Consider the following 15,251-nt stretch of genomic DNA (forward strand, 5'->3'; position numbering starts at 1 on the left):
TGAGTAATATGGTGATTGATAGGTGAAAGCAGCAGATGGAAAAGAAACAGAAGGAAAAGGGACTGAAAGTGCCTTTAAGAATCTAGAATTTGTGGTGTGAGAACTTAGGAGTGAGTTCATTGCTGTTCCATTTACCTTTTCCTATCTTTATTTTCCCTTTGCCTCATTTTCTCACTAGGTTCCATTTATTTTTATTGTGAAATATTATATACATTTTTATAAGTTGCCTTGAAGAATCTTTTTTTTTTAAATCAAACAACAAACTAACCATCAACATAACCGGCAATTTGTTCCACAATTAACATCCAGTGGGGATGGACTTTGAGGTGATAAACAAGTAACTTATAATAACTGGAAAAGAATGGAAGATTTTTCCCGCCAAGGAAATGCAAGATTTTCTAGCCCAGCCCAGTCTTGTGTGGCCTGCTCTAACTAATGTGACATGACACGTAGGCAGGGGCCTTGGAAACACTGTGGCAGGAAGCTTCCAGGAAGAAGAGAACTAAACCAGAGGGAGGACAGTGATTCTACAGTCAATGCTGCAAAAGCCAAATAAACCCATGATTCCCCAGCTATTCACTCCTTGCTTTCTGCAGTGAGGTGGACTTTGGCCTAAATAGCATGTATACTCAGTATCTTCCCTTTCCTATTACAAGTTTACCAGTTGTCTTTTCACATAATAAAAAGAAATGTTTATAACCTTTTTGAAATCATCATTCTTATCTCACTTATTTTGTTAACCTCCACAATTCTTAGGACTGGGCATGGCTCACAGTAGGTTATCATTAAATATGTGCTGATTGTAACTAATAAGTTACTCTCAGTGAGAATATATAAAATTACACAATATAGAACATTAGTAGTCTGAACAGAGAGAAATCACAGTTCATCTAAGATAAGCTTTTCACAGAATATGAAAATAAATTATCCCCAGACTTTGGGGAATGGAAATTTTTCCATAAAAGGGGTCATCTGAAAAAAAAAAAATCATACAGTCCAGAACATCTGGTATCCAGATGATGAACAGCTCCATAAACTGTCTTCAGCACTAATAGCAGCCGGTGTGCTTACAAAGTGAATTGGCATTTTAAAAATATATCTGTTAGCTTTACTGAGCTGAAACCTCACACACAAACTCATTTTTCAACTACTAACCAGGTCTTGGCCATAATTTCTGATATCTATGTTGACACTAAAATCCACAAAAGCATCAACAAATGCCCCAAAAAGAGTTCTCCCTGAAGTACCCTTTTTTATTTAGTATAAATGTTTTTTATTTATCTTAGCTGCTCATTTCTTTATAAACATTCAAACTGGCTGCATAATCTAATTAGGTCACCAATGTCCCTTGTTGATGTGCTCTTGGCTTTCAGGCTTAATCTGTAAGTTCCCACCACAATTCTCTAGGGTAGATACCAAAAACTACTGCTCTTCTCCCTAGAATGCCCCTACGCAGGGAGTGCTTGGCTGTGGGAGGGAGTCTAAAGCAGCTGTGCTTCCCTGATCCAGGTAGCAAAAGCCTGGGCCCACCAGGGATGCTAAAATGCAGTTTAGAATATAGACTCTCTTTTGGATTATAATACAACTTTTTTGTGTATGTGTGTTAGGAAGATTCACTCTGAGCTAACATCTATTGCCAATCTTCCTCTTTTTTTTGCTTGAGGAAGATTGTCCCTGAGCTAACATCTGTGCCAATCTTCCTCTATTTTGTGTGTGGGTCACCACCACAGCATGGCTGATGAGTGAAGTAGGTCTGCGCCCGGGGTTTTGAACTCACGCACCCAGGCCACTGAAGCGGAGCACACTGGACTTAACCACTACACGATGGGGCCAGCCTCTATTTTTTAAAGTGGGAAAGGAAGAAAAAAAAGAGGGAGAGAGATGGATAGATGGAGACAGAGAGAGATGAAGACAGAGATAGGTCGAGATTGAGTAGAGAAAAAAAGAAAAAGGTACAGAGATAGAGGTGGAGACAAGGAGAGAAACAGACAGAGAGACAGAGAGTGAGAGAGGGAGAGAGAAAAATAAAGGTAAATATGACATTCCATTTAGCTGCAGGGGAAGGCCCAGGGGATTTAGTGAATGATCCTGGGTGTAATTTAATTAAACTTAAATTCTCATTTCCAGGCTCTGAGAATCAATGGCATTAGTAGACCAGATTTGTTTGGAGGAGGCAGATTCCACAGTATCTGCACCAAGTCTGCAAACACACCATTGTCAGGATCCCGCCACTAGAGACTTCAGGTACCTCTTCCTTCTTGGATGTGCCACGTATTAGCATCTTGGGCTCCCAGCTGAGGGCTCTCCATCAGGGCCTTCCACTGGGGGATACACACACCCTTCGCTGAAGTAGCCCAGCTTCAGCTTCTCAGATGCTCTGTGCATCGATAGGGGATTTTAACCCTCAAGTTTCTAGGCTGCTTCTGTTAGACAAAGTTTCTGGCTTGCTCCTTAGTGAGACTTTATCATCCTAATTTTTTAATTTATTTTTTATTCCTATCTCAGATAAAAATCACTGAAATATCCCAAAATTCCATGCCTTCAAATTATTTATTTGACAAATAAATTATCTCCTCAAATAAATATATTCTAAAAATCCAATAGGCATCTTTAGGTTCATTGATCAGAGATAATAAAAATGCAGACCAAGAGATATTGTTCCCATATTATTCTCTGAAAGAGAATCCATAGCAATGCATATCTTTATTGATAACTGCAAAACTTAATTCAATAACCAATTTTATATCAAGTCCACATTTTTTTAGATTTGAGAGTCTTCAGACTCTAGTTACAATCCCAATACTCTATAAATTATAAAAAATCTGATGTAGTGCTCAAAAAGGCCTCAGGAAAAAAATTTTCCACCATTCTTTTTTAAACTTAATTCTGAGTGAAAGGTACTAATCTTACTCAAATTAAGGCCATTAGTCTAGCGTCCTCATAATAACTCAAGTGTCATCTACCTCATCTTCAAGAGTGGAAATCCTTTATCTTCCACAGCTTAGGGTACAGCTCTCTCAAAAATTCACGGTGCTTTTCTTCTCAAAAAATTATAGGGGCTGGATGAGTGGCGTAACGGTTAAGTTCGTGCTTTCTGCTTTGGCAGCCCAGGATTCGCAGGTTCGAATCCTGGGTGCAGACCTACACACGCTCATCAAGCCATGCTGTGGCGGTGACCCACATACAAAATAGAGGAAGATGTTAGCTCAGGGACAAGCTTCCTCAAGCAAAGAAAAAACAAAAGAGGAAAATTGGCAACAAATGTTAGTTCAGGGCCAATCTTCCTCACAAAAAAAAATTATAAAATTGAATCTCTTAAGTGAGATTTCTAACACAACCATCCTGTTAGGATTACTGCCATGTCAGTCAGACCATTCACAGGCAGTCCAGCAGTAGTTCTCAACACATTCCAAAATACCGTGAATAAATTTCTCATTTGCCCCCACTCCCATATGACATGGAAAATGTTATTATGGGTTCAGTAACACTTTTCAATGAATATGTATTTTTTAATCACACAGCATCTATGTATATTATTTATGCTATACATTCTTTTTTTGTTGTTTTTTTTTTAACAGTTTTATTTATTTGTGTATTTATTTTTGTGAGGAAGTTCAGCCCTGAGCTAACATCCATGCTAATCCTCCTCTTTTTGCTGAGGAAGACCGGCTCTGAGGTAACATCTATTGCCAATCCTCCTCCTTTTTTTTTCCCCCCCAAAGCCCCAGTAGATAGTTGTATGTCATAGTTGCACATCCTTCTAGTTGCTGTATGTGGGGTGCGGCCTCAGCATGGCCAGAGAAGCGGTGCGTCAGTGCGCGCCCGGGATCCGAACCCCGGGCCGCCAGTAGCGGAGCTCGCGCACTTAACCGCTAAGCCACGGGGCCGGTATGCTATACATTCTATTGAAGCTAAATAAAGATCCAATAGCAATACTGTGTTTATGGACTTCTAGAGCCCACAGGGAAGGAACCTCAGGTCTGAAGCATGCATATGTGTTTATGGGTATATATGGCTTTCTGATCAAATGGTATGGGGAAATGAAAAGTGTTCAGCTGAGTGTATTAGAGACCTAGATTTTTTCTAATGAGGAACTGAGGATTTTGGAAAGCCCCAGTAGGTACTCTGCTCTTCTTTTAAGAAAATGTTCAGGAGATGAGGCCCAGGGAATATTGTTGAAATGAATGGTATGTCTCTCACTCTCCAACTCGGGCATGAGAAGATCCAGAGCTGGAGACATCTGTGAGCATACACTACAGAGCTGGTTCCTCCCAGCCACCGCTTTCCAGTGACAGGATGGAAAGGTCAAGCTGATTTGGGTCCAGATTCTGTCTTCATCACTACTGTGTGTATAACCTTGAACAAGTTAATTCATATACCTAAATCTCAGGTCTTTTTTTTTTTTTTTTTTTTTTTTGTGAGGAGATCAGCCCTGAGCTAACATCCGCCAATCCTCCTCCTTTTTTGCTGAGGAAGACGGCCCTGGGCTAACATCGGTGCCTATCTTCCTCCACTTTATATGGGACGCCGCCACAGCATGGCTTACCAAGCAGTGCGTCGGTGCGCGCCCGGGATCCGAACCAGCGAACCCCGGGCCGCCGCAGCGGAGCGCGCGCACTTAACCGCTTGCGCCACCGGGCCGGCCCCCCTCAGGTCTTTTTTAATCTGTAGCACTGAGATAACAATAGTACCGACATGGTAGCATTGCTGTGAGGTCTGAATGAGATGATCCATGCAAAGAACTCCATAAAATACCTGACCTAAAAACACTGCTCAATGAAAGTCAGCCATCATCATTATTATTCCTTGCTCTGCCTAAAGGTTAGTAAGAACTAAGGTGCTCTTTGGATCTCCACCATTTCATTCCTTAGGAGAAGCAGGAGCTGTTTGGATGGAAGACAAGAGGCTAATGGGGTGACAGACAACGGCTGCCCCTCTGTTAGACTTGAGGGGCAGAAGCCATATACTTGACAGAAAGGAAGACCCCAACAGCTGTGCCGCTGGGCCTTGCAGGCTTCACCCTGTCACAGCAGTGGAGTGCCAAGGTCTTTGCCTGAGGAGTTAGGCAGATGGAGTACTCTCAGAGTTAGATATGAGGGGCCAGTCTCTCCCTACTCCTTCTCACGTTGCCCCGTGAAATGAGGCTAGTTTTTAAAAAAACAGTCATTCAGAGGTGAAGTTTCATATTGCACAAGACGGACACTAAGGAGGCAAAGAGACATTCAAGACATAGCCCAGCTTATGGCTTAATCTTCCGTCGATGGCAGTATCTTTCAAACTGCAGTGGTAAAATCAGTGGGTCTTCAAATCAGTGTAGTGGGTCAAGATCAGCATTTAAAAAAAAAAAACCTAGTAGAATAGAATTTACAATATCAGAGTAAATTGCAGGTAATAAGAGTGAGAATTTTTTTCAGGAAATTTTTGTGTCAGTTAAATCTATCTTTTTCTACATATCACACAATCTTTTATTTTTTTACATTTATGTAAATTTAACATAAAATACACACACTCAAACTTATTCATAACCGAATAAGAAAGAAATATAGCAATCAAATCCATGTTTTTGCAGCTGGTCAGCCTTTTATAGCTGGTATTTATAACTACATTTTTTCACTATCCATTTCATAGTTCCTTTGTTCTCAGCAAACTTCTCAGCTGGTTGTGGTTCTTTACCTGGTTGAATGATCCTAATCTTCATTCCTGAAGGGTCAGGGCCCTCAGTAGTCATGCCTGGATTGGTTTCTTGTGGTTTTCCATTGATTTTATTATTTTTTTTAATCCTTATGTTTGTGTGTATAAAGTGTAAAATGCATATATTTTTTACCATGGATCAGAGTCAGAAGTTTGAAAAGCACTGCAATGGACAAAGTAGCTTATTACTGACCTTGACTCTCTCTCCAGGGAGAATACAATTTCCCAAAGGGAATGAAGGCCTGATAGGAAAGTAACTCACTCTTGGCCCAGAACTGCCATGCAAGGACTGTCGAAGGCTGTTAATGCTGCGTGTTTATAGAGTCCAAGAAAACTTGGTCAGGTGCCTGGGGGTGTGTTATAGAAATGATCAAGAGTTGAGTACTTAGTACTCTGTCTGCTGTAGTACCCCAGACAGAGATTTCACACATAAATTGAGTTAGATTAATATATATCACTTAATTCAGAGCAGACGTTTATTCTCAGTTGTTTGCTTTTCTTGGTTGCTTATTTTGGTGAATAACAAGATGAGATGACAGATCTGAATGTTAGACAACTCAGAACTTTGGGCAGAATACTATCTCTCATGTGAAAGCAAAGGACTACTCAACAACCCTTAGGTTTGTGTGCTGTGTTCTCACCTGGCGAGCAGCATAGCTTCCGGGGGATCCAGGATATCGCTCTATCAGCAACGGTCGTAAGTCATTTTGCCACATTTCAGAAATACTAGTGCCTTCTGCGACTTTCCGAAGAGAGGATGAATTCAAAATGGCTGGTTGGTGATAATTCTGAGGATTAAATAACATTATTTACCTGGCTATTGTTTCATAATATGTTTAAGACTTACCCTGAGACATTTGCAATTGAAAAATATTTGCTTTGAACCTCAAAATAAAGGGATAGCTCTTATGTCATACAAGGTACATTAAACAACTCAACTTTAAAATTGGTCCCTTAGATCTAGAAAGTTAAACTAATTGTTTTGGCAGCTTATTTTAAAAACAAAATTAACATAAATCTTTGAACCCGAAAATTAATATTTAACACATTTCCTGTGTAACTTTTTGTGTGTGTGTGTGAGGAGATCGGCCCTGAGCTAACATCTACCAATCCCTCTTTTTTTTGCTGAGGAAGACTGACCGTGGGCTAACATCCGTGCCCATCTTCCTCCACTTTATCTGAGTTGCCACCACAGCCTGGCTTGCCAAGCAGTGTGTCAGTGCGCGCCCGGGTTCCAAACCCATGAACCCCGGGCAGCTGCAGCAGAGCGCAAATACTTAACCACTTGCGCCAGCAGGCCAGCCCCTCCTGTGTAACTTTTAATGATTTTTGGTACAATTGCTTTGTAAAACTAAGGTTCAAAGATACCAATTTTGGATATCTTGTTCTTAAGAAAACCCAACACTTAAAAAACTACAGGCAACAAAACAACATACTTTGTTGGCATACTTGCTTTATAAAAGGCAGTGTGGTGTTACAGAATAAGCACTGTCTTGGGGTCAGAGAAGCTGGATTCAAAGCTGCTGACTGCCATTTATAGGTTGTGTGACCTTGGGCAATTCCCTTAACTTCTCATTTCCCTCAAAAAACTAATAAAGGAATTTGAGCTAGATCCGCACTGTCCAATATGGTAGCCACTAGCCACATCTGACTCTTAAGCTCTTAAAATGTAGCTAGTGGAATTGAGATGTGCTTTAAGTGTAATACACACACTAGATTAATAATTTTTATAGTGATTACATGTCGAAATGATAATTTTTGATGTTACAGAAAATATATTAAAATTAATTTCACTTATTGCTTTTTACTTTTTTAATGTAGCTATAAGAAAATTTAAAATTACATATGTGCTTCTCATTATGTATTTCTATTGAACAGCTCTAACCTAGATGTTTGTTGCAATTCCTTTCACCCACAGCTTGATGATTCTATAACCCACTAAATAGTACACTTTGTATCTTCATTTAAAATTATTTTAGTATTCTATTCATGCTCAAACTCTTAAGTACACTTATATATTATTAAGTAAACCTTAACTTAAACAGCTAAGTAAATATAACATTCAATATTTTGTATATTACTTTACACATGCTGTATTTTCTTATGATACTAGTAATGATGAACTATTCATTGATTACAGGTTTATCAAGCACTCAGTGACGGAATGCGTTACTCCTCCCCACAAGGAAGTGAGTGGTTGATCAGATGATTTCTTCCCTAAGGGGAGTGATGAAGGTAACTTAAGGATATTAAGTTTTTTGGAATGCAAAACAGAAATTGGAGGAACCTTGTCTATTTTACAGTTCTTTCCAGGACCAGTGTCTGTTGAATACATCTAATTAGTCACATAAGTACTTTCACGCCATAAGAAACACTCCATGTGGCTGGTGAGAAACTTTGGAATTAGAGAATGCTTATTGCCTAACTACTTATACTTATCTACACTTTGATATGTCTCAGCGTTACTCTCTGGTTTTATCATGCAAAGAGCATGGGCTGTGGGTTCAGACAGACCCTCTCAATTCAGCCCCACACCACTTACTAGCTGTCACTCTGACAAGATTACTTAACCTCATTGAGGCTCCATTTCCTCATCTCTAAAATGGAGGTAATAACACCTAGTGCCCAGGGTAACTATAATGAAGTGAGCTAATACGTGTAAACTCCCATAGTAAATATTCACTAAGTTGTAGTTCTATTACGTTCTATCAAACACGAAAGAGACATAGAATTGAGAGCTGGAAAGCCCACTTAGACATGACCTAGTCCACCCTCTTTGATTTATGTCGGTTCATAGAAACCAGCTGATTTTCCCAAGTTCGTAGGAGAGTTATGGGTAAGTCCATGAAAAGATCCCAGTTCCGTGGATTCCCAATCCCGCACTAGTTCTGCTCTGCCTCTCTGCTTCATCTATGCACTTCCAGTTTACTCCCGAATGTTGATGCCGTGCCTGAACATCTTAAGGTTTGTGTTTGTTTTCTTGTAATACATTTTTAAATATATTTCCTTAATAAATTTGTCACTGCAGCCTTTAAATTCCTTGGTACCTCCAGGATCTCAGTCCTCACATTAACTCTCAAAGAGCACTTTGAGAAGAAAGCTGAGGCTAAAAGACAAAACAATAGAAATATAAGAAGGGAAAAGAAGAAAATGGAGGCAAGAAGTCAGAAGACTTACATGGTTAATTATTGCTTAACTCCGCCGACAAGAGCTTGTCTGGTCTCTCCTGCCTCACAAGCCCATGCAGGGCCACTTGTCCCAGCTCACCATGCTTCAGTCACCCTGGCATCCTTCCAGGCCCTAAAGCAAGGTGAGGCTCTGCCTTGTTGGGCATTTGCATCTGCAATGCCTTCTAGCTTGAAGGCTTTTCTCTTCCTCTTCACCTAGCTAACTCCTACTCATTTCATGTTGTAACTTGGAGGCCACTTCCTGTGTATTTACTTGCTTAGTGTCTGATTTCATACAGGATGTCAGCTCCATGAGGACAGGAACTGTCTTATTTTCCACTCTCTCCCCAGGGCCACACAGTGCCCAGGTCATACTGAACACTCAATAAATATTGGGTGAATTAATCAAATAACGAATCAACAGATGAACTATCTTTCTAAAACTATCTTTACATAATAATAAAGTAAAATGGGCATTTTTGTCATCATAAATATCAAATCAGTTAAATGCACTAGCAATTATAAAGACAGGAGAGACAGAGGACTACGTGCTGCAAAGGGCCAGGAAGTGCTGTGGTTCAACGTTGGTGGTCTTTGCTCTTTTTGAATTTCTGATAGTCGATGCTTATGATGATTTAGTTGCATTGGCCCAGGGCAGTCACTGTGATAATCAAGAACTGTTGTGTCAGGAAGGTTGTTTGACCAGTGACTCTTTTTCTATTTACTGTCCATCACTCCATCCCAGAGCCTAGCTGGTCGCTGTGGATGAGGTCCTTCACTTCATGCCCACAGTGAAAGGAAATCAAGCTCATGTTTAAATGTGCAATTTATGGAGGCTTGAAAGAGTTCTTAAGAGATTTAAGAAAAAACAGGAACAAAATAAATAACCCTCCAGTGTCTCTAGCTGTAACAGATACTGTGGATGAAACATAGTTGACAAACAGCACCAAAAAATGCTTAATGCATGGATAAAGGGTAAGTTCAGCTGACAGGCCGACGGATGCTCTTGAATACAGAGACTGACATGTGTTGCTACTCAGTCTCCTGGGCTCAACCATTTAATTAACATACTTCAGTAAAGAGCCCTCTCTCTCCCAGCTTCCCTGGGAGTAAAGATGCCCCTGTGAAATCACGGAGAGAAAAGCCTCCCAGTCACTAAAGGACAGAGAGGGAGAAACAACCACACTCAGTTAATTACTTAAGCCTTTCTATTCATTAGGTTGACTTTTCCAACCTAATGGCATCTGTTCAATTTTTATGGAGACTTACTCTCAGAGATCAATGAACATAAAAATCTATGTGGAGATGAGAGGAAGGAGCAGGAGGAGAAACCTAGAAAGACAGCGTGGTTGGGCATGAGGAAAGTAAATGAGGCAAAAACTGTGTTGGGCCCAATGTTAAGTGCAAACCCTAATTATTCTAGATTTATTTCAGTTAAAATGCACGTAGACAAGTTTCTATTGGTACAGGCATTCTCAGAGGAATGAGTCTCTATTACAGCCCCTGCCTTGTCTTTTCATCCAGACAGAAAGGACAATAAGTCTGCTTTGGGTGACAAGAATCTTTCAGCTAAAAATGTGTGAACCAGATATCCTGAAGCATCTCATCTAGGCTAATCACGTGGTGCCAGGCCAAAGAGGGGTTTAATTACATAATTTGTAGAGCTGGCTCAGCTTGTGGAGGGATTTGAGGTCCCAAACCATTGACTTAAAGGGGGATCATTACAGAAGTGCAGCCAGTTCAATTCCAGTTTCCATCCCATATGAGCATCTCCCAGACAACACTCAGATTAACACCTGTGTCTATCTCCAAATTCAACCCAGCCAGCATTTACTGAACTCCTTCTGTGTATCAGATGCCACTGACACTACGAACGCAGTTGTGGACGAGTTGGGAACTGAATAAGATAAAGTTCTGTGCTCTTTCAATGCAAGCAGCCCTCTATCTAAAAGCAAAGCAGTGCAGGCTTTGAACACAACAATGTAGGGTCAAGTCCCAGCTCCCTCACTTACTGGCTGTGCCTAGGAAAAGTTTCCTTATCTGTAACATGGATGTCACAGTACTTACCTGCCAGATGGTAAAAGCTCAGAAATGGCACATTTTGTCCTTCTTCCCCTACCAACACCCAGCCTACCACTCACCTCTCTGTCCCTGCCTTGGAGTCTCCATCGCTGCTTCCATAAGAATTTTGGTGGGTGGAGGGGTGGATGGCTAAGGACTTTTAGAATTGTGGAAGAGGGAAACCCTAGGGACTTTTAGAATACATGTGGCTCCAGGGGCAGAATGTGAAATGCTGAAGAGAGCAGTAACCGTTTGCCGGAACTGACCCTGGAAGAGGACTCCTAGGTGAGGCCAACTCTCCTGTATGTGGTTCCTCTGTTCAAAATGTGACTTGAATTTTTCTACTTCACCTTTGTTATAATAAAGGAAAATTCTACCATTAAAATACATTGAGTCTCAGCTTTATGATAGAGAAAGTTTGGAAACAACTTAAATATCAACAATAAAGGGGCAGTAAAATTACGGAATGATGATGATTTTGCAATCATTAAATGATGCTTTCAATGAATTTTATTGGCTCAAGGAAATACTCATACTATTAATCAACATAGCAAGATATAAAACTGTATATACAGCACAATCTCTAGTATGAAATAAACATTCATGTGTTTATTTTAAAAATAAATAATTAACCATTATGGAGCATTTACTATATGCCAGCCACTGTGCCAAGGGCTTTACAGGGATAGCTCATTCAATTCTCATAAAAACCTGTGAGATTGGTATAATTATTATTCATCTCTATAAATATAAATACACACATACACATATATATGTTTATATATAGAGAGAGAGAACGAAAACATCAAATTTATTTAGAAATAAAAACACCAAAATGGTTAACAGCAATTATATCTGAATGTGGAATTATGGGTGAATGACAGTTTTCTTTTTAGTATACTTTTCTCTATTTTCCTAGGTTTCTAAAATGAGCACATGTTAACTTCATAATTGAGAGACTTCAATAGAAGCCATACTTTTTAATGTATTGGAGCTAATAGCTTCCTTTTTAAAAACATATGAAGCCCTCTTAAAAGCCCTCAGTCATTCACACCTAAGGGAGGACTGATTTAACGAGACTCCTTTTAACAGCTGATTGGCAATGCTGTACCAAAGGAATGAGTTTGTACTAAAGGAACAGGATTAGGAGTCAAGGAGGCAGGGGGCAGGATTCAGAGAAGTAATTTTGGAATATGGATCAACCCCCAGAATAATGACCTTTAAGCTCTATGAGGGAGATCAGAGAAAGGGGAAATAGGGAATGAGAGAAGGGAAGGTTCCAAAAATGACCTACCTATTTTGGAATTCCATTTAAGATCCACCCGGACCCAGAAAGGGGAAGTAAGCTCTTCCTCTGGCCCTCCAACCCTCCCCCGCAGCCCCACACTCCTTCACTACCTGGACACTGTTCCCTGCACCACCAGCCAGGACTCATCTGCCGTGAAGAAGAGAGTGGAGGAGGAAAGGAAAGATGAGGGCTTTTCAGTTTGCTGATGTAATCGTGGTCAAGTTTCCTCATCTATAAATTGGGGAAAAACGTACCCTCCTCATAGGGGCACTGTGAGGTTCCTGTGAGATGGTTATATATGATACCTGGTACCCAGATGCCAATGCTCCTTAATATACACCTGTGGGCCCACCTGCCAATCTAACAACTTATACTATTGCTTCTGTGGAAAAGTTGTTTGCAAGTTTCAGATAACCAAATCACAATCTTCTGAACACAATCATAAACTAACATAAAAAACAGTTGAACTGTTTTTACATATTAAATGCCACTAGAAGAGACACATCTTTATTTCAAAGCAAAGAAAATGGATTTCAAAATCAATGCTTTCCAGGGCCGGCCCAGTGGTGTAGCAGTTAAGTTCGTGTGCTCTGCTTCGGGAGCCCGGGGTTGGCTGGGTCGGATCCTGGGCTCGGACCTACACACCGCTTATCAAGACTTGCTGAGGTGGTGTCCCACAGAGAGCAACTAGACGGATGTACGACTATGACATACAACTAGCTACTGGGGCTTTGGGGAGAAAAAAGGAAAAAAAAGAGGAAGATTGGCAACAGATGTTAGCTCAGGGCCAATCTTTCTCAAAAAAAAAAAAAATCAATGCTTTCTTTACCACACCTCACCTTTTGGCAGACCAGTGTACCAACAGCACACCTCATATGATTAAAATGTTAAATGCCATATAGAACATGAAGGCATTTATTTTAGTGTGGACTAATTCATTTCCCAGGCTGCAAAGTGTACTGGCCACCTGGAAGACTTTACGAAGTCCTATGGAATAAGGGAGGAGAGGATCAGAGGTCAGAAATTGTCATGGCTGATTTTGTCATTTGTTTACACCATTTGAAAGCATCCAGTTTCCCAAGAGAATAGTGACTAGAAGCTTCTTAAAATAAATATAAAAGAGATTTGTACTTTAAAAGACATTCTCAAAAGTTAAATTCTCATTGGTTTAAAACATTTTTAGAATCCAGCACCTTCTCCCACCCACAAATACATCCTGCCTACAAATGATCCTTCGGAGCAGCTCATTCAAACAGTTCTCATCTCACTCATTCCCATCCGTTTAGATGTACCATTTGGCATGGTTCCCATTCTGGTTCTTAATGCTCCGTTCCCAATTTCTGACCAGAAAGGTATCTACCTCGAAGTGAAGGAGAGGATTTAAGTATGTATGTAACTCAGTGTTGACCAATGGATGTTATTCCTACTGAACCCCCATAGGAAGCTGTTTTTCTTATAATGAAGTTATTATTGAGTTGACCTCCTTCATCCCCACCAGGTTGCCTGTGGCTGGTGATCTCCATGTTTAAGTGGGGGCATGCTGTGGCCCCCGAAATGGTGAAGCTAATTAAGCATAACCCAGAGAACTGAAGTGGGCTATTCATAAACACATAGGTGTGGCTGGGTGAGAGCCAGGTTGGGAGCCAACACAAGGCCTGTACATTCACTAGAGTGCCCTGTGTTTCAAACGTGTGAGTAAATACAGGCATAATGTAAGCATTTAAAAGATCTGTTCAACAACACTGTCAGAATTTATATCCCCTTACTTTGCTGCTTTTCTTAGTATCTTTAAAAGCATACCATTTTACTCCAATACCATTAATATTTGCATAAGTCCCTAGCAATTTCATGATTTCAAAATTGTTACACAAGAAAGGGAAATAATTGTGAACCTATTTCCTTCATACACAGGAAACTTGCAAATCACTTTTATCCTAAGTTCCTTATACGAAATTTTCGCGTACAACTAGATACATTGCTCTGACAATTGCATTTTACTCTCTTTTAAGAAAAAAAATTATTTTAAAATAAAGCGGGTCTCCAGTTAAGCTCCCTCGTTCAGAGCTGCTCCGCTTAAAAATCTAAAATAGACATACAATAACATGTCCATCCAGAGACTGCACGGAAACTTCAACGTGCCGAGGGCGTCCTTGGATGCAGCTGTGGGGGAGCCACGGGCACACCCCCGGCGCGCCCCGCACCCTGGCGGCCGCGGAGCGCGGAGACCGCTGGCCTCGCGGGTCCCGAGTGGGCGGCGGCGCGGCGATGAGCCCTCGCCTCCCTGCTGGGCGGCCGCCAGCAAGACACACTTCCTGTGCCTATCAGTACCCACATCAGACCACAGCGGAGGGGAGGCCGGTGACATCACTCAGCTCCCGTGGCGTCTCCAAAGCAGCCCCGAGGCCAGCGAGTCATCCTGGCAAGGACGCAGAGACGCATTCCTCCGGGCACCCGATTCGGGCACGGCTGCCTGGACCAGGGATCGCGGCTCTGCCCCGCCTCCCACCCTGCCTAGGTGCGGCTCACCCGGCCCGGGGTCCCCGCACCCGGCAAGAGCTGCCCAGGTACAATCACGCAGCAGCAGCCCCTCACCTTCTCCTGGGTCCATGCTGCGGCGCCCCGACTGATCCCCAGGGCTGCCGGGGACAGGGCGGCCACCAGCAGCAGCAGGTGGAGGGTGCCCACGACGCACCGGTCCCCGCCGCCTGCCATCTCTCCGAAGCTGTCTGGGAGCCGGTTCCTCGGGCTGCCGGCGGTCACGAGCCCGGGAACGCGCGTCCTTAGCCTTCCCCCTTCTCCACCCTTGGGTCGACTGCTCCCGCCTCCCCATCGCCTCCCTGTCGCCTCCCCGCTGCGCTACGCAGGCTGAAGCCGCAGCTCTCCTCCCCTGGGCTGTCCTGGGAGGCACAGCTTCCGAATCCAAGGGAACAGAGACGGCCACTTCCTTGTCATGGAGAGGAAGAAAGGAAGGAAGGAAGAGACATGGAAGAGGCATTTTTATGATCTCCAAAGCCTTAACTGGGGATAGAGAGGGGTGGGAGGGT

At 41.9% G+C, this 15,251-nt stretch overlaps 1 protein-coding gene across 3 annotated transcripts in view; it reads right to left on the bottom strand.

The window, feature by feature from the left end:
* Positions 1–15,251, bottom strand: part of QPCT (glutaminyl-peptide cyclotransferase) — a 47,777-nt gene that overhangs the window by 12,819 nt on the left and 19,707 nt on the right. For 2 of the 3 annotated variants that reach the window (XM_058551420.1, XM_058551419.1), the window contains one exon: positions 6,333–6,479. In XM_058551420.1, coding sequence (XP_058407403.1) covers positions 6,333–6,407 — 75 coding nt within the window. In that variant the 5' untranslated portion in view covers positions 6,408–6,479. Of the gene's footprint in view, positions 1–6,332; positions 6,480–14,799; positions 15,006–15,251 lie in introns of those variants that run through there. The other variant, XM_058551418.1, reaches the window with a different exon arrangement.

Source organism: Diceros bicornis, chromosome 12, assembly GCF_020826845.1.
Source record: "Diceros bicornis minor isolate mBicDic1 chromosome 12, mDicBic1.mat.cur, whole genome shotgun sequence".
NCBI classification, from domain to species: Eukaryota; Metazoa; Chordata; class Mammalia; order Perissodactyla; family Rhinocerotidae; genus Diceros; species Diceros bicornis.